This window comes from Phaseolus vulgaris, chromosome 11 (genome assembly GCF_051622355.1).
Source record: "Phaseolus vulgaris cultivar YP4 chromosome 11, ASM5162235v1, whole genome shotgun sequence".
NCBI classification, from domain to species: domain Eukaryota; kingdom Viridiplantae; phylum Streptophyta; class Magnoliopsida; order Fabales; family Fabaceae; genus Phaseolus; species Phaseolus vulgaris.
Window position 1 is genome coordinate 36,503,657 of NC_143508.1, and position 26,209 is coordinate 36,529,865.

A 26,209-nucleotide genomic window follows, 5' to 3' on the forward strand; every position below is an offset into this window, starting at 1 on the left:
GAAAAAGCATAACTAAAATTATAAAGAAAAACTCAAAAATATATCAACCCCCTATATCTATCATATCACATGTTATGGCAACTAACACAACTTCTCCTCGTTTGGTTTAGGGGACGAAATGTCTAATCTCATAATAGTTTAGGAGCACTCCATGACCGCATTAAGAATTTTGAATACAATAAATATAACTAAGAATTGAAATGACTGATATTGCTTTAAATATATCATCATATTCATACTCATATCTTTAAATAAAATTAATAAGTAACTAGGTTCAAAATATACTTGAGCAAAATCATACATTCTAACGATCATAACATAATTAATAAAGGAAACATAGTAATGCAATTAATCTTATTTCTATTTATAAAATAATTGTTCGAAAACAACAATCTAAATTAGAATCCTTTACGATTAAATTGATTATATTTGAATAAATATTTTCAATGACTTTTATTTATGCAATATATGGAGAAAATATATATGAAACAATAAGTGTGCTCATCACACGATGTTAAAATAAATTTTTAAAAAAAATATTTGTTTTTATTTTTATATTGAGCACATGAATAAAAGGAAACACAATCTTCCATGTGTGCAGACGTATAAGATTATAATCAAGTTAATTCTAGTAATTTTGCACATCAAGATTAAAAAATGATATTAAATTATTCAATAATATCAAGATGAAGATTGCACTATTATAGTCATATTCTCATGTAACTATAAGTACAAGATGGAGATGAATGTAGCAAAGACATCCTAACACACAACTACAATTCTATTTTCTTACAAACGCCTAGGAGCCTATATTCTTTACCTTTAGTTTTTGTAAGTTAGTGAGAAAACCTTGTAAGATCCTTCATTCAGTGAAGTTACACCCTTGGAAGGAAACTTTCATTGTATATCCTCTTTATGAGAGTTATTACTTAGGTTCACCTTGTTCATTGCTATTTGTAATCAGAAACGACAGTTAAGAATACATGGAATTCTTAATCCCAATGAAAAATTAAAACGGGATAGTTAGGAGTGACTTGTGTACTTGTGATAGTTAGGAGTGTACTTGTGATAGTTAGGATTGACTTGTGTACTAGCTTTGTGATTAAATTACTAGTGGAACCATTTAAGAGTTTCTTCAAGTAAAAATGGACATAACCCAAGTGTTTAGGGTGAACTAGTATAAATCTTTTGCATTATTCTTAATGATTAGATGAAACACTAAAAAGTCTAGTGCTCTCACAAAATAAACTATTATGCTCTATTTAACCTTCCTTCTAGAGCCCTCTTATACCTTCACAAATATCTTGAAAAGGGAAAGCTCTAACCACTTTTAGAAAAATAGGATGATTTTTTGTTTTTATAACCCCTTTTTTTAGCGTTAACACATGTTAATTAATGAACAATACCATAATGAAACAATTTTGAAAAATTCATGATTCACATATTGTTAGGCAGGAAAATAAAGACAACACTTGGAGGGTGTATCAGAGAAGGAAATTTAAGAATAAAGGTTGAGCGGGTTAGTTAGTTGTTGGTTTAGTTAGTTGAGGTGAGGGGGTCTTTAAATAATGACCAACCTGCTGTGGGGAAGGGAATCTGGATTGTTGTATGAAGTTGACAGGAATTAACCTATGTGAAAGGAGCTATTCTCCTTTGTAACCCTTTTGGGTGTTCTGTTCGGCACTGTAATAAAACAAAGTTTTCTTTCTTCTTGCTGTGTTTGGGAGGGAATTCTGGGTTTTCTGTCTGGGAACCTAACATTTTGGTCCGACCTGCCGGATCTAAAAAAACAGAGAGTGAGGAAGAAAAGATGGAACAGAGGATGGCAGCAGTAGAGAAATTTACCAGTGAACAATTGAAATGGAATTCTGAAATAAGAGCAGAAATTCTGGGGTTGAAAGAAGGCATGCTGGAGTTGAAAGAAATCAAAGAAATGTTGCGGGATCTCAAGAAAGGAGATAGAAGGTCGGAAGGGGGAGAGAGTTCGGTGAATGGTGAGGAAAGAGTGGAGGAACCATCAAGACAGGATAGCCAATGGGAAAAGATGAATGAAGGAGAGATGAAGTCATGGGGTAGGAGAGTGGAGTTACCGGTTTTTGAGGGCGGGGACCCAATGGGTTGGCTGGCCAGAGCTGAAAAATTCTTTGAGGTGCAGAATGTGACAATTGGGGAAAGATTAAAATTGGCCTTCATCAGTATGGAGGGAAGCACCAGTCCTTGGTTCAGTTTTTGGAGAAAGAACTCCAAGAATCCTTCTTGGGAAGAGTTTTCCATGGCGCTGAATAGGAGTTTTGGGGGAAAGGAGAGAAGTTCTGTTTTTGAGAAGCTGGCAAAGATCAAACAGAATGGAAGAATTGATGAATACATTTAAGATTTTGAGCTTTTAGTGTCACAAGCACCTCAGACAGGGGAGGAACAGCTGTTGGGGTATTTTTTTGCTGGATTACAGCCCAAGATTCGTAACCAAATCAGACCGCATGACCCCAAAGAATTGATGAGAGCCATGGAGATTGCGCTGGATGTTGAGGAGTCCTTCAGGGAATAAAAAACTGGCAGTTTTGGGCATAGGAATAATGCGTCGTTTGGGCGATATCAAGGAAGCATCGGGATAACAGGCCGCACAGATTTGCATAAGGGGAATAGTGGGCCAGTCTCGTCTAGTTTGGCTAGCACAGCAAGGAAGGAGTCTTCTTCTTCCAATAGAGAGTTTCGACCAGGAGAAGGATCCAGAAACAGGGGGTCCAGGACCCTTCCCTATCCCGAATATGTGAGAAGAAGGGAAGAGGGAAGATGTTTCCATTGTGGAGGGACATACGGTCCCGGACATCGCTGCCCAGAAAAGGATTTGAGGGTTTTCATCTGCGTAGAAGATGAGGGAGACCCTAGAGAGGTGAACCATGGTGGGTGGGGACAGATTGAGGAAGATTTGGAAAAAGAAGAAGAGGAGAGGGAGTGTCTACAGATGGATTTATCCATTTTTTCTGCTGGGGTTTAACACAACCCAACACCATGAAGTTACAAGGGGAAGTGAAGGGAAGTATAGCATTGGTATTGATTGATAGTGGGGCTAGCCACAATTTCATATCGGCCAAGTTGGTTAGCAAATTGGGATTACCAATTGAGTCCACACCATTGTATAATGTGAGGTTAGGTGATGGCCATAAGAAAGGAGCAAGTGGGTGCTGTCAAGGCGTGAAGGTGAAGCTGGGAAATTATAGGTTTGAAGAGACCTTTTTCCTTTTTGAGTTAGGAGGGGTGGATATGATCTTGGGAGTAGCTTGGTTGGCAACGTTGGGTGAAGTGAAAGTCAATTGGAAAACGTTGACGATGAATTTCTGCATTAACGGCCAGCAGGTGCAAATTAGAGGAGATCCCAAGTTATCTAGGACCTTGGTGACTCCTAAGGCTTTAAACAAGGAGACGGAGATCGAAGCAGTGTCCCTCATATGGGAACTAGAGAGCGCTGACCAGCCCAATGCATATCATACCGAGAGTGACAGGAAGATTGTGGGGCTGACGGGGAAGCAAACAACCGAATTAAAAGATGTTCTCAAGGAATGTGCAGGGGTTTTTGAAGAAACCAAGCAATTGCCACCCAACAGGGAGATTGATCATAAAATCCCAATTAAAGCTGGGATAGATCCGATTAATGTCAGATCGTATAGGTACCCACATCTGCTAAAAACAGAGATAGAGAAGCAAGTTGACGAAATGCTGAAGGCAGGGATAATCAGACCCAGCAACAGCCCGTATTCGAGTCCTGTGATCCTAGTAAAAAAGAAGGATGCAGCTGGAGGTTCTGTGTGGATTATAGGGCCTTGAATAAGGCAACAATTTCGGATAAATTTTCGATTCCCGTAATAGAGGAATTGTTGGACGAATTGTATGGGGCACAATACTTCTCTAAGGTAGATTTATGGGCTGGCTATCACCTGATTCGTATGTATGAATCGGACATACAAAAGAGTGCTTTTCGGACTCAGCATGGGCATTATGAATCGCTAGTTATGCCGTTTGGGCTAACTAATGCTCCGGCTACTTTTCAATGCACCATGAATAACATTCTTCGTTCATACTTGAGGAAGTTTGTGCTGGTTTTCTTCGATGATATTTTGATATACAACCGAATTTGGGAGGAGCATGTCACACAGTTGAAACAGGTTCTAAAGACTCTCATCCAGCACCAGTTTTATGCAAATCACAAAAAATGCGAGTTTGGTGAACGAGAAGTCCAGTATCTGGGCCATGTAATTTTAGGGGAGGGAGTTCAAATGGATCCTCATAAAATTTCAGCAATAATGCAATGGCCCACGCCCAAATCAGTGAAGGCGTTGAGAGGTTTTTCAGGCCTCACAGGTTATTATATAAGATTCATCCATAACTATGGAAGAACGGCGAGACCCTTAACACAGTTGTTGAAAAAGGGGAAGTTTGAGTGGACGGAGGATAGTACCAATGCCATGCAGCAGTTACAAAATGTGGTCACTAATGCTCCGGTGTTACTGATGTCAGATTTCAGCCAACCGTTTTGCATTGAATGCGATGCTTCAGGCACTGGGTTGGGAGCGGTATTGTCCCAAAATAAAAAAACCTATAGCATTTTTCAGCAAGGCGTTAGCGGAGACTTCGTTGGCAAAATCTATATACAAGAAGGAATTAATAGCCTTGGTATTAGCAATTCAGCATTGGCGGCCTTACGTGATAGGCAGGAAATTTACGGTTTACACGGATCAGAAGAGTCTTAGGTATTTACTGGAACAAAGAATCACCACTCAAAACCAACAGAATTGGTTAGCCAAATTGTTGGGATATGAATTTGATATTGTGTATAAACTGGGAGCATCTAATAAGGTGGCAGATGCGTTATCTCGAAGGTTGGAAGAGGAAGAGGATGGAGGGGTGGAGATCAATGTGTTGTCCAAGCCTTACTGGCGGGATGTTGAATTAGTAGAGGCAGAAAATCAGCAAGATCCGACTTTAAGGAAAATCATGGAAGAATTAAGAAGCAAATCGGAGTCACATGGGAATTATACCTTGGAAAATGGAAGACTCCATTACAACGGCAGGATAGTTTTATCATCATCTTCGAGTTGGATTCCCAAACTGCTCCAAGAATACCACACTACACCTATGGGAGGACATTCAGGGATTTTCCGAACCTACAGAAGAATAGCGCAGTCCTTGCATTGGATGGGCATTAAGAAGACTGTCACGGAATATGTCCAGGCTTGTGCGGTGTGCCAACAGGACAAGTATCAAGCGTGCTCCCTACACGGGTTGCTCCAACCGTTGCCGATTCCAAAAGTAATTTGGGAAGAAATGAGTATGGACTTCATTGTGAGACTACCTAAATCAGGCGGGAAGGATGTGATTTTGGTGTTAGTGGATCGTCTTAGTAAGTATGGACATTTCATTCCTCTTAAACATCCGTATTCGGCTAGAACAGTCGCAGAAGCGTTTGCCAAAGAGGTGCTAAGATTATATGGCATTCCAGCCTCCATTGTCAGTGATAGAGACTCGACGTTTCTAAGTCTGTTTTGGAAGGAATTATTCAAGTTGCAGGGGACAACGTTGAGGATGAGTTCAGCGTATCACCCAGAAACGAATGGTCAAACTGAGGTGTTGAATAGAACGTTAGAAACATACCTTCGTTGCTTTAGCTCAGAGCAGCCCAAAATGTGGGTACTTTTCCTTCCTTGGGTGGAATATTGGTATAACACCAGTTTCCATGGGGCAGCAAGGTGTACACCATTTGAAGTGGTGTATGGACGACCTCCTCCTTCTCTGGCTCATTTTGTTCCAGGGGAAACAATGGTGGAGGAGGTAGGACAAGATTTAATGAATAGGGATGAGGCCCTGACTCAACTCAGATTTCATTTAAGAAGAACGCAGGATCAAAAGTCCAAGTTCGCTAATCGTCACAGGAAAAGTTCCCCAATTAAAGTAGGAGATATGGTGTATTTGAAAATTCGTCCGCATCGCCAACTATCTATGCCTAGTCGATTGCATCCTAAACTGGCAGCTAGATATTATGGGCCTTTTTCAGTTATATCAAAAGTGGGTCCGGTGGCTTTTCGACTACAATTACCAGAACAAGCTCGAATACACCCGATTTTTCATGTGTCTCAACTCAAGTTGGCAGTGGGACAACACCAAATATATCCGAATTTGCCTCAAGAATTTCAGGGACACGCTGCGAACCTCTATCCAAGAGAAATTTTGAATAGACGTGACGTAAGAATGCAAGGAGCACGCGTTCCACAAATCTTAGTTCAATGGAAGGAAGGGGACAATGATACTGCTACATGGGAGGATGTGGCTATCATCAAGGAGCAGTTTCCTGATTTCAACCTTGAGGACAAGGTTGTTTTGGTAGAAAGGAGTAATGTTAGGCAGGAAAATAAAGACAACACTTGGAGGGTGTATCAGAGAAGGAAATGTTGCATAATCAGGAGAATTATGCTGTAATTAAGTGCAGATTCCATTTATATTTATTAGGAGAGATTTGTTAGTGATTTGATTTGATTTGATTTGTACAGCTTTAAACAACCATTATAATTGTCTTTTATTACCTATTATTTCCTTCCTTAAGTAGATTGTAAAACAGTCTATAAATAGAGACTGTAATCACATTTGTAAGACACATTAGAAATACATTCCTTCTATTTCTTTCTATTCCTTTCAACTTGGTATCAGAGCTCCTGATCTGGGAGACTCTGTTTCTACAATTTTTTGGCAGCCTTCATTGCTGCAAATACTTTTCTAGGCAGCCTTTATTGCTGCAAATACTACCGCTGCCGACCTCCGCTGCCGACCTCTGTAGCCGACCTCTACCTCCGCTGCCGACCTCCGCTGCCGACAGACGTAGCCGACCTCTGCTGCTGCCCGACGTTGACCGACGTAGCCGACCTCCGCTGCCGACCGACGTAGCCGACCGCCGCTGCCGACTGACGTTGACAGACGTGCCGACCGACGTAACCGACGTGCCGACCGACGTAGCCGACCTCCGACGCCGACCTCCGACGTTGACCGCTGCTGCTGAAATTTTTTTTTTTCCAGCATTTTTTTTCAAACAAAAATCACCTCCAGTTTTGTCGTATTTCGGTCAACTCTTACCAATGGCAACTAACAACACAACCTCTCTTAGCTCCAATGATTTGCCGATGTTGCAAAGCAGTTATCGTCTCGATGGAAACAACTACCTGCAATGGGCCCAGTTGGTTCGTGCTACTCTCAAAGGAAGGAAGAAATTGAGTCACCTAGAAGGGAACCCTCCAGCCAAAACTGATTCGAAATATGAAGACTGGGACGATGAAGACTCTCTTATCATGACCTGGTTATGGAATTCTATGACGCCAGAGATTAGCCGAAATTGTATGTTCTTCTCCACTGCTAAGGAGATTTGGGAAAACCTTTGTCAAACATACTCCATGAAAAAAGATACTGCAGCATGGTACGAGATAGAAAACAAGATCTTTCATACCAGCCAAGGGAGCCTTTCAGTAACAAACTACTATGGTATGTTGAATGGTTTATGGATCGAATTAGATCAATATCAAAATTTGAAGATGAAGTGCACAGATGACTGTATTGCACTAACACAATTTCTTGAAAGGGTACGCATATTTAAATTTCTTTCTGGATTAAACCCTGAATTTGATCCAATTAGGATTCAGATTTTGGGAAAGGAAAATTTCCCTTCTCTCTCAGAGGTTTTTCACATTGTACGAGGGGAAGAAACTCGGAGGTTAGTAATGTTGGATGGGGGCAACTCCGTTGATAGTTCAGCTCTAAGTACTAACAACTCTGGTGATAGTTCAGCTATGGCGACTGGCAAGGGACCTATAAAAGGTTCATTTCCTTCATTTGGAAAGCCTCCCACAAAGGCTAATCGTGAAGATCGTTGGTGCAGTTATTGTAAAAAGACAGGTCATACTAAGGAAAGATGCTTCAAACTTCATGGAAAGGAGAAGGTCTTGGAACGTATTGGAGGATTCAAAGGTACCATACAAAGGCATGCTAATCAAGCATCATCTGACTCTGAAAGTACGACCTTACCTTTCCCTCAAATAGCAGAGGAGGTCCCCTCACTCAGCAAAGAAGAGTTGGAACGTTTACGAGCTCTCATGAACTCTCTTAGTAAGACTAGCTCTTGTTCTTTAACCATGAGTGGTAAGAGTTCTAGTTTCTTATCCTTTAATGCTTCTGGTACTGAGAATATCTGGATTATAGACTCTGGTGCTACTGATCATATGACACCTCATTCCTCTTATTTTTCATCCTACAATGTCTTGTCTTATAACCAACATATTACTGTAGCTAATGGTTCCAATACCCCCATTACTGGTCGTGGTAATATCCACCTTCAACCTTCCTTCCCTTTAAAAAATGTGCTTCATGTTCCCAACCTATCTAATAACCTCTTGTCAATTCATAAGATTACCCAAGATTTAAATTGTGCAGTGACATTTTTTCCTTCCCATTGTGTTTTTCAGGATCTTGCCACGGGGAAGACAATTGGACTTGCTAAAGAGCAGGGCGGGTTATATTACTTACAACAGGAAGAAACTAAAAAATGTGCTAAACTACAGGCACACACTTCTAGTCTTCAGCAAGGCACTGAATCTTGGTCATCTTCTCAAATATGGCTTCAACACAGACGTCTTGGACATCCTCCTTTTAGTACCCTAAAATCCTTATTTCCTGTTTTATTTACAAAATTATCGGTTGAGTCTTTTCATTGTGATGTTGGTCAGTTTGCTAAACACCATAGAACAACTTTTCCTTCGAATAATAATAGAAGTTCAAAACCTTTTGATCTTATTCATTCTGATGTATGGGGACCTTCATCTATTCCTAATATCTCGGGTGCAAAATGGTTTGTTTCATTTATTGATGATTGTACTCGCGTTACCTGGATATTCCTTATGAAAGATAAGTCTGAAGTTTTTCACTTGTTTGTAAATTTTTACAAAATGGTTCAAACACAATTTGAAAGTCCAATTAAGAGATTACGTTCTGATAATGGACGAGAATATGTCAACCAGAACCTTTCAAAGTTTCTTCAGGAAAATGGAGTTGTTCATGAATTAACCTGTGTGGACACTCCTCAACAAAATGGGGTTGCTGAAAGAAAAAATCGTCATCTCCTTGAGGTAACTAGAGCTTTACTTTTCCAAATGTCTGTTCCAAAATCTTACTGGGAGGAAGCCGTCCTGACTGCCACTTATTTAATTAATAGATTACCTTCTCGGGTTTTAGAGGGTGTTACTCCTATTCAACTTATGACCATATTCTATCCTTTTATTCCCATGTTAACTAGTCTTCAGAGTCGTGTCTTTGGTTGTCCAGCTTTTGTACATGTTCATAGCCCGTATCGAGGTAAGTTAGATCCTCGTGCCATCAAATGTGTCTTCATTGGTTATGCCCCCAACAAAAAGGGGTACAAATGTTATCATCCTCAAAGTCGTAAAGTTTATATTTCCAAAGATGTCAGCTTCCATGAAACAGAGTCTTTCTTTCCTAGTTCTCAGCTTCAGGGGGAGAGTATTCAAGAAGCTGAGGACCTTGAGTTGCCACCTTTTCCTTTGTTGCAGAATTCCGTTCTTAAGGAGAATGACAAAGACCCTATGCCAACATCATTACCAGAGAAGAATAATGAGGACAGATACTTTGGGAAACAATACCAACGAAGGCAACAAGAACCCGTCCTGATCGAACAGCAACTTCAATTGTCCGAACCGGAGGTAAGAACCCATACCTATGAGACCCTTGAGGACACTTTAAATAAAACTAACCTAGATGATTTACCTATTGCCTTGAGAAAAGAAAAAAGATCTTGTGCCACTTTATGTGCCTTCAGTTTGATGTTAAGAATGCCTTCTTGCATGGATGCTTGGAGGAAGAAGTATACATGGAGATTCCACCGGGTTATGGTAATGTTAATGAAGAAAATAAGGTGTGCAGACTTAAGAAGGCCTTGTATGGTCTTAAACAATCACCTCGTGCTTGGTTTGGAAGGTTTACTCAAGCTATGGTATCTTTGGGGTACCGACAAAGCCAAGGTGACCATACTCTGTTTATAAAACATTCTCAGAATGGTAAACTCACTCTACTTTTGGTCTATGTAGATGATATGATTATTACAGGTGATGATGAGATTGAAAAACAAAATTTGAAGGAGAGACTAGCTGCTCAATTTGAGATGAAGGATCTTGGGAAGCTGAAGTACTTTCTTGGGATAGAAGTTGCTTACTCAAGACAGGGCATCTTTATTTCTCAAAGAAAATACATCCTTGATCTTCTCAAAGAGACTGGTAAGTTGGGTTGTAAGCCCACTGGAGTGCCAATAGAGCAAAATCATAGGATTGGGAATGATGAGGAAAACCCAAAAGTGGAGAAGACACAATATCAAAGACTTGTGGGGAAACTCATTTATCTATCACACACTAGGCCAGACATAGCCTATGCAGTTAGTGTGGTTAGCCAATTTATGCATGATCCAAGGGAAAGACACTCACAGGCAGTAGATAGAATTCTTCAGTACTTAAAAGCCTCCCCAGGAAAAGGATTGTTATTCAAAAAAGGGGAAAACTTATCCATGAAAGTATATACTGATGCTGACTATGCAGGATCGATTGTTGATAGGAGATCCACCACAGGCTACTGCATGTTCTTGGGTGGAAATCTGGTGACATGGAGGAGCAAGAAGCAAAATGTAGTTGCAAGATCAAGTGCAGAGGCAGAATTTAGAGCCATGGCTCAAGGGGTGTGTGAACTATTATGGGTGAAGATCATACTTGATGACCTTAAAATAAAATATGAAGCTCCTATGGGCTTGGCGTGTGATAATAAGTCTGCTATCAGTATTGCACACAATCCGGTTCAACATGATCGAACAAAGCATGTAGAGATAGACCGACACTTTATTAAGGAGAAGTTGGATGATGGTCTTATAGCCACGGAGTACATCCCGTCAAGACTACAATTGGCAGATATGTTTACTAAAGGACTTCCCACAAAACAATTCGAAGATCTTACTTGCAAGTTGGGAATGATAGATATACATTCACCAACTTGAGGGGGAGTGTTGCATAATCAGGAGAATTATGCTGTAATTAAGTGCAGATTCCATTTATATTTATTAGGAGAGATTTGTTAGTGATTTGATTTGATTTGATTTGTACAGCTTTAAACAACCATTATAATTGTCTTTTATTACCTATTATTTCCTTCCTTAAGTAGATTGTAAAACAGTCTATAAATAGAGACTGTAATCACATTTGTAAGACACATTAGAAATACATTCCTTCTATTTCTTTCTATTCCTTTCAACTGGAAATTTAAGAATAAAGGTTGAGCGGGTTAGTTAGTTGTTGGTTTAGTTAGTTGAGGTGAGGGGGTCTTTAAATAATGACCAACCTGCTGTGGGGAAGGGAATCTGGATTGTTGTATGAAGTTGACAGGAATTAACTTGTGTGAAAGGAGCTATTCTCCTTTGTAACCCTTTTGGGTGTTCTGTTCTGCACTGTAATAAAACAGAGTTTTCTTTCTTCTTGCTGTGTTTGGGATGGAATTCTGGGTTTTCTGTCTGGGAACCTAACACATATTCAATATCATTATCAGACTTAATACTTTTAATGTTTTCTCCAAATTGATTTTGTATAAGACGAAAAGAATTAACAAATATTTGAAGGATCTCATATTTACTTACTTTTCATAATGTATGTCCATGTGACATAGGTACAATTGTCAATAAATGTAACAAACCATTTTGCTCTTGAAATAGATTCTAAAATAGGTCCCTAATCATCCTAGTTAAGTAAGTGAAATGGGAAATTACTCTTTTTGTCACTGATGGGACAGGATGTATGCTGATGCTTTGTGAAAAATATTACGTTTAAAAGACTCAATAAACTCTTTAGTAAACAAATGAAGGAACAATGATTTGATAAGGTTAAATGAGGAATGTCCAAGTCTTCTATTGTGAAGCCATATCTGGGAACTAGCCCATGTTTTTTATGTTGTTTGTTAGCTTATGATCTCTATTTTGTGTTGGTCATTGAATTCCAACAAATACAACTCAGTTTGCTCCTTAGTATTTAAAATAATCTTCCTCGTGGCAAGGTCCTCAAATACACAATAAGAGAAAAAAGTGAATACTTTAAATCTTTTATAAGATTTTGCAGAGAGAAGACGGTCAATTGTGGGACCTATAGAACATTCTTTAATACAATAGATAATTCTAAATTTATATTCCGAGATTCGCATATAGGTACATTATCACCATTTGCAACTGCATGAAGTTGTTCTCTAGTCATGATGACATACGAATTGAAGATCTTAGGAAAAGTCACGTGATTAATTGCTCTTGAATCAAGAATCCAAACATCTTGAAATGTAGGGCCAATATATTGAGTGTACTCTTCATGGACAAGGTATATGATTCAAATGACTTAGTCATTGATCCAATCATTGATCTCAAATGATGAAGTTCCTTTTTATAGGCTCAAATACCAGACACGGAAAAAAAAATCAAAAAACACAAATGGGACAAAGAGAACACGTTTGGAAAAAGAACTAAAAAATCCAAATCTTCTCAAATCAAAGCCAAATGAGACATTTAGGGCTTAGGAAGTCCAACAACCTTGTTTGTGGTGGCATAGAGTTGCCTTTGGCAGGCAAGGTGCAAGCACTCCACACATCGATACTCTTGGCACATAGCGGTGTGTGACAACTCTACTGATGATGCAAGAGTCGATCTTGTGATTTCCAGAGTGGGGTATTAAACTAGTGTAAGATTTCAACTTATAAAAGTTGTACTAGAAGGATTGAAGAAGGCAATGTGGAACTTTCCACGAAAAATAACTATCGTAAACTAAGAATAAAATATTGTCATTACAACTATTAAGAATAATTGAATAGGCTATATAACAACTCCTTCCAAATATGACATGCTCTAGTTTTTTGCATTATGTGTTGTATTAAACTTAATTCAACCTTCCAAAAATTGACTTGTAAGGTAAGATTTTTACCCACTTATGTGGGATCTCTAACACATCCCACGTCGAGAGCTAGGCATCTTGAATGTGAGAATAAATATTTATGAGTGGTCTAACAATGGTCCGATAGTGACCTAATAATGGGTGACATGATAGGCACAATAAAGCTTACTAGGATACAATCTAATACCATCTTAGAAAATGGAATTTAACCATAACTCAACCTCAAAATCTACTAAGGTTTGCACCCACTTATACACTATAATTTAGTCAAATATCTAGTTGATGTGGGATCTCCAAAAATGTTGAATGGGGAAGCAAACAAACAAACCACTTAATCCTTTAAGAAGTAGTTATACAAGTAGAGCACAAAGACAAACCTTAAAAATACTCCTCCAACTATAATCCTGGTCAAGTTACTATCATTATCTCCTTCAGAGAGGCTAACCTGCAAAGTTAATAAATCAAACAATGATTCTTTCCCAATAGAACCTAGACATCATTACATGGCATGACATGGCAAAGGGACTAAACAAGCAAGAAGTGCATTTGTAAATGACATTTAGCATTTCAAATCAACATTTGCAAAATATGCAAACCCATAGCATAAATCATCAAATGACATAAGTACTAAAACAAGCTCTATTTCTCTTGGTATTTTCTTACGAATAGTTAGTTGATAACTAAAGATTTAAATTTATCATGAAAAACTCACTTATAGAACATATGTATTGTGTACAACTTACTATTTTATGATTGTTCCCCTTACTTTCTAAATACTCAATTTATAAGGGAGAAAACATGAATATAGAATTTTAGAAAGTGTGGGTTATAAGCCTAATACCATTTGTTCATATGTCTAGTGGACGTGGGATATCCAAAACATCACCTTATGTAAAAAATCGAACATCTCAAACATGAGACCATATATTTATAGGTGTTCCGATAGTGTGTGACATAATAGACCAAACTAACCTCACTATGATAACTTTTGATACCATATTAAGATTTTCATAGTAGCCATATGTTAGATATAATTAGATATTATGAGATATTATAGATATTATTAGATATTTCATATTTATGTAATGGGCTTAGCCCATATGTTTCTTTTCCTATATAAACATAACCCTATGTGTTCAATATACACAAGAGATTTATCCTATTCTTTCTTTTTCTTTAATATGGTATCTAGAGAATAGGGTTAGGGTTCAATTTTAATTAGTGAACCCACTATTCACTAGAATTTTCTAGCCACCGCCCAGCGGCTCGCCGGAGACGCCGCCAAAATCTCGCACGGAGCCGCCACTGGAATCTCGTGCAGAGACGCCGCTGGAATCTCGCAGGAATCTCGTTGGAATCGCCGTCGGAGCTTTCATCTATGTTGTTGCCGCCAATTGACCGGTGAATGGATTTTTCCTTATCCTCTATGGCTTATTCTGTTCCCTCTTCCACTTCCGCATCCACTATGGCTTCTGCCGCTGCCATTGATCGTACTCGCCCTCACACGTCGGGAAAAGGGCGTCACAAGTGTGACCATTGTGGCAAACTTGGTCACAAAATTGACAGATGTTATGCCTTACATGGTTGTCCTCCTAAATTTGTTGCGGTTGCCCAAACTGCTCCTATGCATCCTTCTACTTTGGACCACACTTCATTTGATACCCAGGCCAAACTGCTATTTTCAAAGAATTTCTTAAATGGTATGAGGATCGTCAGAACCCTTCCATTATTTTTGTTGCACATTCAGGTACATCTCATGTTGGCTCACTCACTGTACTTCCATTGACCCTTGGGTTCTAGATTCAGGTGCCACAGATCACATTACTGGTAATCAATCTTTTTTCTCTTCCATATCTACTACGGGTTATTTACCTTCGGTTACCATGGTCAATGGATATAGGGTACCATCACATGGTGTTGGTACTATTAATCTTTTTCCTTCTTTTTCTATTGATAATGTTCTTTATGTCCCTGGGTCTCCATTTAACTTATTATCCATTAGTCGTCTCACTCGTTCCCTTGATTGTGTTATTTCTTTTACCAAAGATATTGTTTCTTTACAGGACCGGAGTTCGAGACGGATGATTGGCACCGGATGTGAGTCTCATGGACTTTATCAACTATAGATCTTTGCACATGTTGGCGCGATTATGGATTCTCCATCTCTCATTGATGCTCGGTTGGGTCATCCTAGTCTTGCCAAGATGCAGCAGCTTGTTCCAAGTTTGTCTAATATATCTAGTTTATCGCGTGAGTCGTGTCAATTAAGGAAGTACATTCGTAGTTCTTTTCCTAGTAGTGTCTCATAACATGCTTCATCTCCTTTTGCCTTAGTTCACTCTAACATTTGGGGACCAAGTCGTATTAAGTCTAATTTAGGATTTCAATATTTTGTTACTTTTATTGATGATTATTCAAGATGTACTTGGGTGTTTTTGATGAAAAACCGTTATGAGTTGTTTTCTATATTTCAAATATTTTACAATGAAATTAAAAACCAATTTGGAATTTCCATTCGAATTTTGAACAGTGATAATGGACGTAAGTATCTTTCTCATTCTTTTAAAAATTTTATGGCTTCTCATGGTATTCTTCATCAAACTTCATGTGCTTATACACCTCAACAAAATGGGGTAGCTGATCGCAGGAATAGACATCTTGTTGAAACAACTCGTACTATGTAAATCCATGGTGATGCTCCTCAGCGTTTTTAGGGTGATGTTGTTCTTAGTGCATGTTATCTCATTAATCGCATGCCATCTTCAGTTTTAGATGACAAAATTCCTCATTCTATTTTGTTTCCACATGACCCTCTCCATTCTTTACCTCCCAAAGTTTTTGTCTCCATATGCTTTGTTCATAATTTTAGTCCTGGTCTAGATAAATTATCTCCTAAGTCACACAAATGTATCTTTTTAGGGTTCACTAGATCACAAAAAGAATATAAATGTTTCAAACCTTCTCTAAACCGTTTTTTTATTTCAGCAGATGTCATTTTCAGTGAATCTTCCCTTTACTTTAAGTCTTGTCCTTCTCCTTCTATGTCTTTATCGAATCAAGTTAATATTCCTCTTGTTGTGCCTAGTGCACCTAAAGATTCACCACCGCCACCAATTCTTCAGGTGTATAGTCGTCGTCAAACGTTTCATCGTCCAACAGATGACTCTCTTCTAGTGGCAACACCTCGTCCCCTTCCGGCTCCGAAAGTTGAACCTGATCTTCCTATTGCTATCTGTAAAGGTATACATTCTACCCATAATCGCTTTCCACATTATACTGCTTTGAGTTACCATAGACTCTCTCAACCCTTTTATACCTGCCTTTCGTCTATTTCTTCTATATCCATTCCAAAATCTGTAGGTGATGCCTTAGCTCATCCTAGTTGGCGTCAGGCCATGCTTGATGAAATGAATGCGCTTCAGAATAATGGAACTTGGGAACTTGTTCCTTTACCAACTAGGAAATTTGTTGTTGGTTGCTGGTGGATTTTTGCTATCAAAGTTGGTCATGATGGTACTATTGATTGTCTCAAAGCTCGTCTTGTGGCTAAGGGTTATACCCAAATTTTTGGTTTAGACTATGGTGATACTTTTTCTCCAGTGGTAAAGATGGCTTATGTTCGCTTATTCATAGCCATGGCTACTCTTCAACAATGGCCTCTTTATCAACTGGATGTCAAAAATGTCTTTCTTAATGGGGATTTGCAGGAAAAAAATTATATGGAGCAACCTCCTACTTTTGTTGCTCGAGGGGAGTCTTCTGGATTTGTATGTCATCTTTGCAAATCCTTATATGGCCTCAAACAGTCTCCTAGGGCTTGGTTTGGATAATTTAGCAATGTTGTTCAACAATTTGGTATGACTCAGAGTGAAGCGATCATTAAGTTTTTTATCGTCACTCGAGTGCTGGGTGTATCTATCTTGTAGTATATGTTGATGACATTGTTCTTACAGGCAGTGATCACCATGACATCTCACAAGTAAAACAACACCTTTGTCAACACTTTCAGACCAAAGATCTTGGCAAGCTTAGATATTTCTTGGGGATTGAGGTAGCACAATCCAATACTGATATTGTTATCTCTCAAAGAAAATATGCATTAGATATTTTGGAGGAAATTGGGTTAATGAATTCGAAATCTGTTGATACTCCCATGGATCCCAATGTCAAACTTCTACCCAATCATGGGAAGCCTCTTTCATATCCTGAGAAGTACAGAAGATTAGTAGGAAAATTAAAGAATCTCACTGTTACTCGTCCTGATATTTCCTTTGCAGTCAGTGTGGTGAGTCAATTTCTTAATTCTCCATATGAAGATCATTGGAATGCAGTCATTTGTATACTGAAGTACATTAAAGGCTCTCCTGGAAAAGGTTTGTTATATGGTCATAATAACCATACTAAAGTTGTTTGTTATTCAGATGCTGATTGGGCAGAATCGCCATCTGATAGAAGATGAATTTCCGGTTATGGTGTCTCCATTGGTGATAACTTAATCTCTTGGAAGAGCAAGAAACAAAGTGTTGTGGCGAGATCTAATGCAAAATCAGAATATAGAGTTATGGCCTCGACTACTTGTGAGCTTATTTGGTTTAAACAGTTACTAAGAATTGCAATTTGGAGAGGTCATTCAAATGACACTTTTATGTGATAATCAGACTTCTCTTCATATTAGCTAAAATCTAGTTTTTCATGAAAGGACTAAACATATTGAGATTGATTGTCATTTCATTCGAGAAAAGATTATATCGGAAGATATCAAGACTGAGTTTGTTAATTCAAATAATCAATTAGCAGATATTTTTACTAAACCCTTACGAGGAGCTAGGATTGATTACATTTGTATTGAGTACATATGATCTATATGCACCAGCTTGAGGGGGAGTGTTAGATATAATTAGATATTATGAGATATTATAGATATTGTTAGATATTTCATATTTATGTAATGGGCTTAGCCCATAGGTTTCTTTTCCTATATAAACATAACCCTATGTGTTCAATATACACCAGGGATTTATCCTATTATTTCTTTTTCTTTAATACCATACAAGACAAAAAAACTTCCCCTTAACAACAAAGCACAAAGGTTTCACCATGTAGACTTTCTCAAGTAAATCACCATGTAAAAAGAAATTGTTTGTCCAATTGATAGAAAGACAAATTGATCTGACCATAGAAGAAATAGAAGCAAAGCAAGGAGGAAAAGAAGATTTTGAAGAGGGTTAAGCTTTTCAAGAAGTTTCCACAAGGAAAATAGCTAAGAAAAACAAAGGGAAGAAACAACGAGTAAATTTCAAGGGAGATTTCTAAGAGAAAGTTTAAAAAGATTAGAAGAAAAGATTAAAAGGCAAAGTACGCTGTAAATTTTAGAAGATTCTATAATATTCTAGCTTCAAGAATGTCCCAAAACCTCCTAAAAATTCAAGACCATGAAACTGTCAAAGCATGAAAGGTAACATGTAAAGGTTGTAATTTCCTACAACGGTCGTTTTCAAAACATATGAAGAATGTAACTTCCTCCACAAGTCATTTTCAAGACATATGAAGGTTGTAATTTCTTTCAACATGTCACTTTCAAGCCCATGTGAAGGTTGTAACGTCCTTCACATGTCAATATCATCACATGGGGCTTCCAAAAAGTACATAGGTTCCCTAATTTTTTGTTCACACTAGTGTAACCATTAGTCATATGTTTACACTAGTGTAAATATTAGTCTTGTATTCACATTGCTTCTTACCCATTCTATAGCATAAGTGGTCGAATTCATCCACTATAAATAAATGACTTCTCTTGGAAAAGGTGCACTTGGTTAATGAATACAAACTAATTTGTATAGAAGGTTATTTTTGGAGAGCTTCTTCAATATCAAATATTCAATGCACTTATCCTTGGTTCTCTAACTAACTAGTGTAAATATTAGTCTTGTATTCACATTGCTTCTTACCCATTCTATAGCATAAGTGGTCGAATTCATCCACTATAAATAAATGACTTCTCTTGGAAAAGGTGCACTTGGTTAATGAATACAAACTAATTTGTGAGAGTTCAAAGTCTCTTAAAAGTAGAAGGTTATTTTACAAGGATTCTTATCTTGGAGAGCTTCTTCAATATCAAATATTCAATGCACTTATCCTTGGTTCTCTAACTAAGGTGGTGTGTTCTTTCCATCTCTTCAAAAATCCATTTGTGTTTTTTAATTTGCAACTTGTTTTGTTCTTCGGTTTTGGATTGTTGCAAGCTCAAGACACTAGACGATCTTACACCTATCTAGATAGTCTATCTTGAGTAAAGGCTCTTCAAAGGAGTTTTCATGTTAACAAAAGCTAGACGATCTTGTATACATCCTTTAACAATGTCAACCTATTAATGTGTGCTTTGTGCTAGCTATAGACACAATTCGTCAGACAAAGTGCATTAGACAAAGCCTTCAATGCGTCTGACCTTAAAAATGCATTTGATGATTTTTATTTCCCTCAAGTAAGATTTAGGAACAGACATTTGGAAGACTAAAGCTCTAGTAACCTCAAGGAGATGATGAATTTTCCTTTCTGCAACCCCATTTTGTTGAGGGTGTTCACATAGGTTAATTCATGAACAACTCCATTTTCCTTAAGGAACTTAGAAAGGTTTTGGTGATGTCGTGTCCGATCATTGTTCTTGTCGTTACTTACTTCCTATTAAAGGAAAAGAAAGAATAGGGTAAATCCCTTGTGTATATTGAACACATAGGGTTATGTTTATATAGGAAAATAAACATATGGGCTAAGCCCATTACATTAATATAAAATATCTAACAATATTTATAATATCTCATAATATCTAATAATATCTAATTATATCTAATAATATATAAAACATCGTCGAAATTTCACAATCAAAAGTATTTCTCACTTGAATATTGAAAGAAGCTTGTAAAGAACCTTTGACTTTTCGATTAATACCATTGTTTTTCGGATTTCCTTCATCAGATATAGGTGGTAGAGGGACCTTATTTTTCTTTGAGTTTTCTATTTTCAATGTTGCTTCATTGTCTAACTTTTTATACTCAACAAGTTTTAACGGAATCACATTTGGACAAATTCTAACTTCTCCTGTAATTTTTAACAAATGAAATCTTACTCAAGTGTAAAATCCATTGAATGAGAAATCACACAAACTACATTTGATCATATTATTTGCACCACTAGGAGTTTTTCTTAACATTGAAACATATCTCCATAAAAGTTTTGTTCCATCTTCTTGTTCAATAGCTTGATTAGGTATATTCATCTTAATTTCCTATAACAAAAATAAATTAAATATAAAAAATTTACTTAAATATAAAAATCAAATAAAGTCATCTAATAGAAATTAATTTATGAATATAAAAAATAAAACATGTAACAAATTAAAAATTAATTATAGTATAATATATTATATATTTTAAAATAATATTCAACTATGATATTTAAGGTTATTTTATATTTTTAATTTCAATATGATTATTATTAAAAATATTATCATCTGGTTTGGTAGTTTGCTATAATAGAATAAAACTAAATATAAAAATCAAATAAATTCATCTAATAGAAACTAAATGAATAAAAAAAATTCCCTCCACTATGGGCCCCACTCTCTGTCTCATTCCCTCCACTACTATGCTCCACTTTCTTTCTCATTCCCTCCACTACTGGGCCCCACTCTCTTTCTCATTCCCCCACTACTGGGTCACACTCTCCTAGTGTAGACTTCCCATATTTCGGGCCTTTTAGTTTTCTCAAGTATATTAGGCCTATAAGCATCTTGTTGATGTCTAGGAGTCCTATCATAGGCGGTGCAATGTTTGTCTTGGAGGAGGTGGTAGGGAGGAGGAGGAAAAATGAAAAAAAATAATGTAAAACGAAAGGGGTAGCCGAAAAGCAAAGTGAGACCTAATTTTTGGAAAAATAAAATGGCAACAATGAATAATGTGTCCACTGGGAGGAAGGCACAAATTTGGATTAGGTTTTGAATACCATGTAGAGAGAAATGGTATGAAGTCATGTGATAGGAAGAGGGAAGAGGATGGATAATACAAACACCTCGAGACCATGTTTGAAAACCATTTGTCAGGAGGACAAAAGATAAATAACCAAAATTAGAAAGAGTAGAAAAAAGGATTTATTACTAGACATATGATCAATAACCCCAAAATCAAGGATGTGAGAGCCTAAAGAGTGATAGATGCCAACAAAAGAATTTACAATGTGCGCAATAAAAGTAGTATAACCAAAGGCCTGACAGTTCCCATATCATTGAAGGAAATCATTAAAGATTGTCAATGTTATGTTGAGAGTAAAAGTAGGTTTTGGAGGAGTAAACTATGTAAAAAAATAGGTAGAAGCAGAGTTTACCCCATTAGCAACTTTAAGGGATTGACCATGCAAGCATAACAACAATCATTGTTGTAACAAATTTTGTGACAATGGTCACACTTGAATCATGATCTATTATCACCATTATTTCTACAAGAACAACCACAATCAGCTCAGTGTGAGATCTAGGCTGAAGAGTCAACAAGGGTAGATGGCACATGTGTTGGATTAAGTGTCGAGTAGTGCTTGCGTTAGCACGAATGCAAAGCAAAGAGTATCAAGAAATATTTTTAGTAGGGGTAGAAAGAGATCCTAACAAAATTTGATAACATAAGAGTACTATACAAGTGAGCCATACAAAGCTAACAACATGAAAAAGGTCTAAAGATTCTCCAATTCCAACTTGTGTAGATAGTTGGGCAATGACAAAGTTGGTGAAAATAGATGCATTAGGTTTCAAAATCGTCATGGATCAATCTCAAAGAGAGAGAAATAATAAAACAATGTGATTAACAGTCAGAGAATAATCTGCCAAATGAAGAATAGCCAGCCAAATAGAGAATAGCTAGCCAAACAAATAATAGTCTGTCAAATAAAGGATATCTAACCAAATAAAAGACATAAGACAAACATTGTCAGAATGTAAGGACCACATATTTAGAAGCAACACAATAAGGTAAGTCTAGTTATAAAGATCTGCTGAAAAGTTCGCCAAATGCATCATCACATGCAATGGAGGTGGCGACAAAGAGTGAAATGTGTTGAGAAGGGTTTGGGTCCATGAGGGGTGCATCAGTCATTCGATGGAGGAGTGGTTGTCAGAGTTAGTTGTTAGATGGCAAGGTGATGCTAGCAATGGTGGTCACTATCAGAAAAAGCTCACCGAAAAGTCGCAACGGTGAACAATGAAACACAAGGAAAGAAAAACATAGAAACTAGAAAAAAATGTACACAATTTGTAAAAAACTATACTTATGAACAGTGGGACTATAGGTAAGATACCGTGTTGAAAAGAAAGAAACAGGGAGGCATATAATAAATTCCATGTGTTTAGACCACAATGGAACTATTCAATTTATAGGAGAGAAAACATAATTACAAAATATTCAATTACTCTTTTTTAGGCTAATAATACAAATAGAGAATTGTTGGAGTCAAGTTTGAGTTGGAGTCTCAAAATTGAAACGGGCAAGATGAATAATATATAACTAGAAATACCTACAAACCTATTGCATTAATGTTTTGGGTAGAAAGTTGTGTCAAGTTCTTTTATATGATTGACTCGTGACCTATTTTGTTGAATATCTCTCTGTCTATGGTTCCCCTCATGCACAACAAATCGGTAGCAAAGTTTATCATAGCAAATAATTGTTAGGCCTATCATGTTACTTGTTATCAGTCCACTACCAAACCACTCACAATTGTGTAGCTCGTCCAATCCTCGATGCAAAGAGTTAAGTTGAAGATCTCACATCGACTAAAGAAAAGGTCAAATTATATTTATAATTTTGTGAGATTTAGACAAGGCTTAATGTTGACTGGTTACTATTTCTACATAATTCTAACATAAATACAATATTCTAACACTTTGTAATTTTATTGTTTCCTTGTTTAATTACGGTAAAAAATAGGAATCCTTTTGATTAGAAAGCTTGAGCATGTACTCGTAACATTATGTCAGTGCATGGTCTAGTTCTAAATATAAAAATGGGTCAGTTCTTTGTACTTTTAACATATACCTAACAATCTAATATCAAAATATTCAGAACAAGGGAACGCCCAAGAGAAAGAAGAAGAAGAAGAATGAACTGCACAATAACATTGTCAAGTACCCGAGAGAAATGGAGGGACTGCATTAAAAGCTCAAGTTGGAACTCTGCAAGTTAATGCCAACTATAGGATTATTTTCACACTATGTTTACATATAAAACTAATAGCTATAAAATAGTTTAAAATGATTAAAGGAGATACAAGTTGAGATAACAATAGGTAAAGACATACCAGAGTCTTTAATGCAAAGAAATATATGGTCCACGACAATTGAGACAATAGAATGCCTTGCAGCTTCAGTTGATCGCTGTCATGATTGATGAAACACACAATGATATTACTATGTTATCAATAAAATTCAGTTGAAAAATAGTTTGCTCAAAGGATGAAGTAGTTAAGGCAATATGAAACCTTCTGAGCCTTTAAATCTACATTTCCCCTGTTTAGACAGACATATAATCCTGTTTTAAAGCGAAGAAATGCACGCAGACCTGTTGATATAAGTTTTATAAACTTCAAGTCACATCTATGATTTTTTATATCAACTAAGTATGGATAGTACAAACCTGGAAAATCTTCTTTTAGTTACCTGGTTCACTTAATGCAGGGCAAACAGCTTCAGTGACATGTAACTGAACCTCAAGTCCAAATGGACTGTTCAACTCAGTTCTCTGAATTGTGATCTAGTAACAAAAAGTTCAAGCTGTATTTCATGATTCATGACAGATAAAATCTAGAGGAAAAAAGAATATTCATTAAAACTGATTGGAGGAACTATATTCCTTACAAATGCTTCTCCTGAAATTCCTTCTATTAAACGCTCTCCTCCAAACAATACTCGCTTTGCACCATCCTCGTCTCTTAGGTTTTCTCCCTCTTGAGAGCGGCCTAAAGTAGCATCCGTGAACATGTCAGGATGAGGCAAAAGATCAAAAGACATAGATTCCCATTCTAGTTTCTGAAGAGAGGGAGGGGAAAATAAGAATTAATAGATGATAATAAAAATATAACTTAACATCCTTGATATGGAGAAATGTAGTACAAACACATTCTAATGAAAGCATAAATGAAAATCTTCTAATGAAAGGAGAAATGTAATATATAAGAAAAATAGAAAGACAAGTCAATCTTCCCAATAAAGTTCTGTTTGGTTAAAATTTTGAGAAAATAAATGATTTTAAGAATGTATATAAAAGTATGATTTATATTTCACAGAAGATATTTTTGTTTGGTATAATATATTTAGAGATTTTTTCAAGAAGCTTCTCATAATAATCAGGAATTTAACTTTCGTTCTTTAGATTTTGTTTTTGCATCAAAAGCTTGAACGCACTCAAATTCTTAAGAAGTGAACTGTTTTCAAAATAAAAGTGAATTTTCATGGAAAAAGGCTCAAACCAATTGAATACAGGTTACAAGCACAAACTAAAAAAAATGGAAGGGTATGTATAATTCTTAAATAAAAATGAAATAGTACTTTGAAAACGTATATATACTTCTTATTACTGGAGAATTCCCGTGCCTCTTTAAGATTTACAACCTGATAACAGAATAAAAAAACAATAAATTCCATGCTCGAGTGTCCTGAATTTTATTACAAGAATGAGTATCATCAAAGTTACCTCCCAGCTTTCATTTGTGGTATACAGTAAAAAGTTGTGCATGGTGATAGATGCCATAGGTGGTGTCCTACGACCAAAGACAGGGGAACAGGCATGCTTATATATAGATTTTTGGTGAAATATACAGAAGTCTCTTTGTCAAACAGATATAGTACATCTGGTTTTAGCCATATGTTACCCCATAGAATGATCCACTACATCTATGCTAATAGAGTAATATCAATTTTCAATCTATAGAAATCCACAATAATAATGACAGTGAATGTAGAGCATATATAAACTGAAGATGCTACCAATTGAGAGCACCTACAAAAATAACTTACCAAGTTGCTCCTCCTTGGCAACAAGCACTTCCACGAGTTTCAAGTAACAAATTAACTGTATGAATCTGTACAGTCATTCCATCTGCAATCTGGTGATTGCCCATGGTGAATAGAAATTACAACATTAAAACTAAATACTTATATCAATCGACAAGTGAATGGCATTTGCAAGAAACTACCAACCCTTAACCTAGTATTTTCTATACAAAGTCAAATAAATAATAACATCTCCCTATTATAAGGAAATTATCTCTGGCTACATCTTCATATTTAGAGTCAATATAAAATTTCATGCTTAAAGGAGAAACCTATATGTTGATTTGGTCTCTAAAATTTTGCGTGCATACAAATTAGTCCCTGCATCTGTCAATTTCAGGACAAATTAACTAGTCCTTTTGATGGAGGCCCATCCAAGCCACCATACACAAGAATAAAGACAGAAGAAGTGTTTGTATAAATAGTATAATAATCATGTATAGGACTTGTATTTTGATTTACTTTCAAGAGTATTTTGTAGATGAATCAAATATACTCTAGAAACTCTCCCTTGTCACACAAGTAAGGGTCTCTAGAGCATCTCTAGAGGACATACACGACCCTCCTTAAGTCACCAAACCTTGCCATAGTTAAGCTTGTTTAACTAAGGTTATGCTAGCTTAAGGAGCAAGCTACCCTCACTCTCTTCATCTATAAATACCTCAAATAAACCTCATGTATTCCGATTTGCAATTAATGAATGAAGTATTCAGATTTTGAAACTCATTCTATCTTAAATCAACCTTGCTAAAGAGTCTTCTAAGCCTAGTAAAATCCTAAGAAAGTTGGTCACACCTCTTCTTCATAGCACCTCAAACTCGCTCCAAACCTCATCATTTCCTCTCCTTTTCGGTGCACCTCTTCAATCAATTCCGCTGCCACTCCATGACTTCATCCAACCACAAGCTAGGAGTGCATCAGGTGGATCAGAGTACACCAAGATCCCACGGCCAAGCTTCATCCAGCTAAGTCACTTTGTTCCAAAATTTTATTCTGATCTTGTTAAAATCCTGTGAATTTTTTTCTGTATGAACCTTAACATGTTTACACCATCCAGTAAAAAAGGCACATCCTAATCTCAACTACAAAAAAAAAAAAATCACAAAAGCCAGGACAT

The 26,209-nt window shown here is 36.8% G+C and overlaps 1 protein-coding gene across 1 annotated transcript in view; it reads right to left on the reverse strand.

Moving 5' to 3' along the window:
* LOC137819395 (uncharacterized) overlaps positions 1 to 26,209 on the reverse strand; it is a 60,376-nt gene that overhangs the window by 22,040 nt on the left and 12,127 nt on the right. Inside the window, exons 5-13 of the mRNA XM_068623232.2 lie at positions 25,057 to 25,145; positions 24,734 to 24,800; positions 24,589 to 24,651; positions 23,899 to 24,069; positions 23,701 to 23,794; positions 23,523 to 23,602; positions 23,343 to 23,418; positions 23,174 to 23,217; positions 13,382 to 13,449 (exon numbers count right to left, since the gene is read on the reverse strand). Of these exons, the coding sequence (XP_068479333.2) occupies positions 13,382 to 13,449; positions 23,174 to 23,217; positions 23,343 to 23,418; positions 23,523 to 23,602; positions 23,701 to 23,794; positions 23,899 to 24,069; positions 24,589 to 24,651; positions 24,734 to 24,800; positions 25,057 to 25,145 (752 nt within the window). The remainder of the gene's footprint in view (positions 1 to 13,381; positions 13,450 to 23,173; positions 23,218 to 23,342; positions 23,419 to 23,522; positions 23,603 to 23,700; positions 23,795 to 23,898; positions 24,070 to 24,588; positions 24,652 to 24,733; positions 24,801 to 25,056; positions 25,146 to 26,209) is intronic.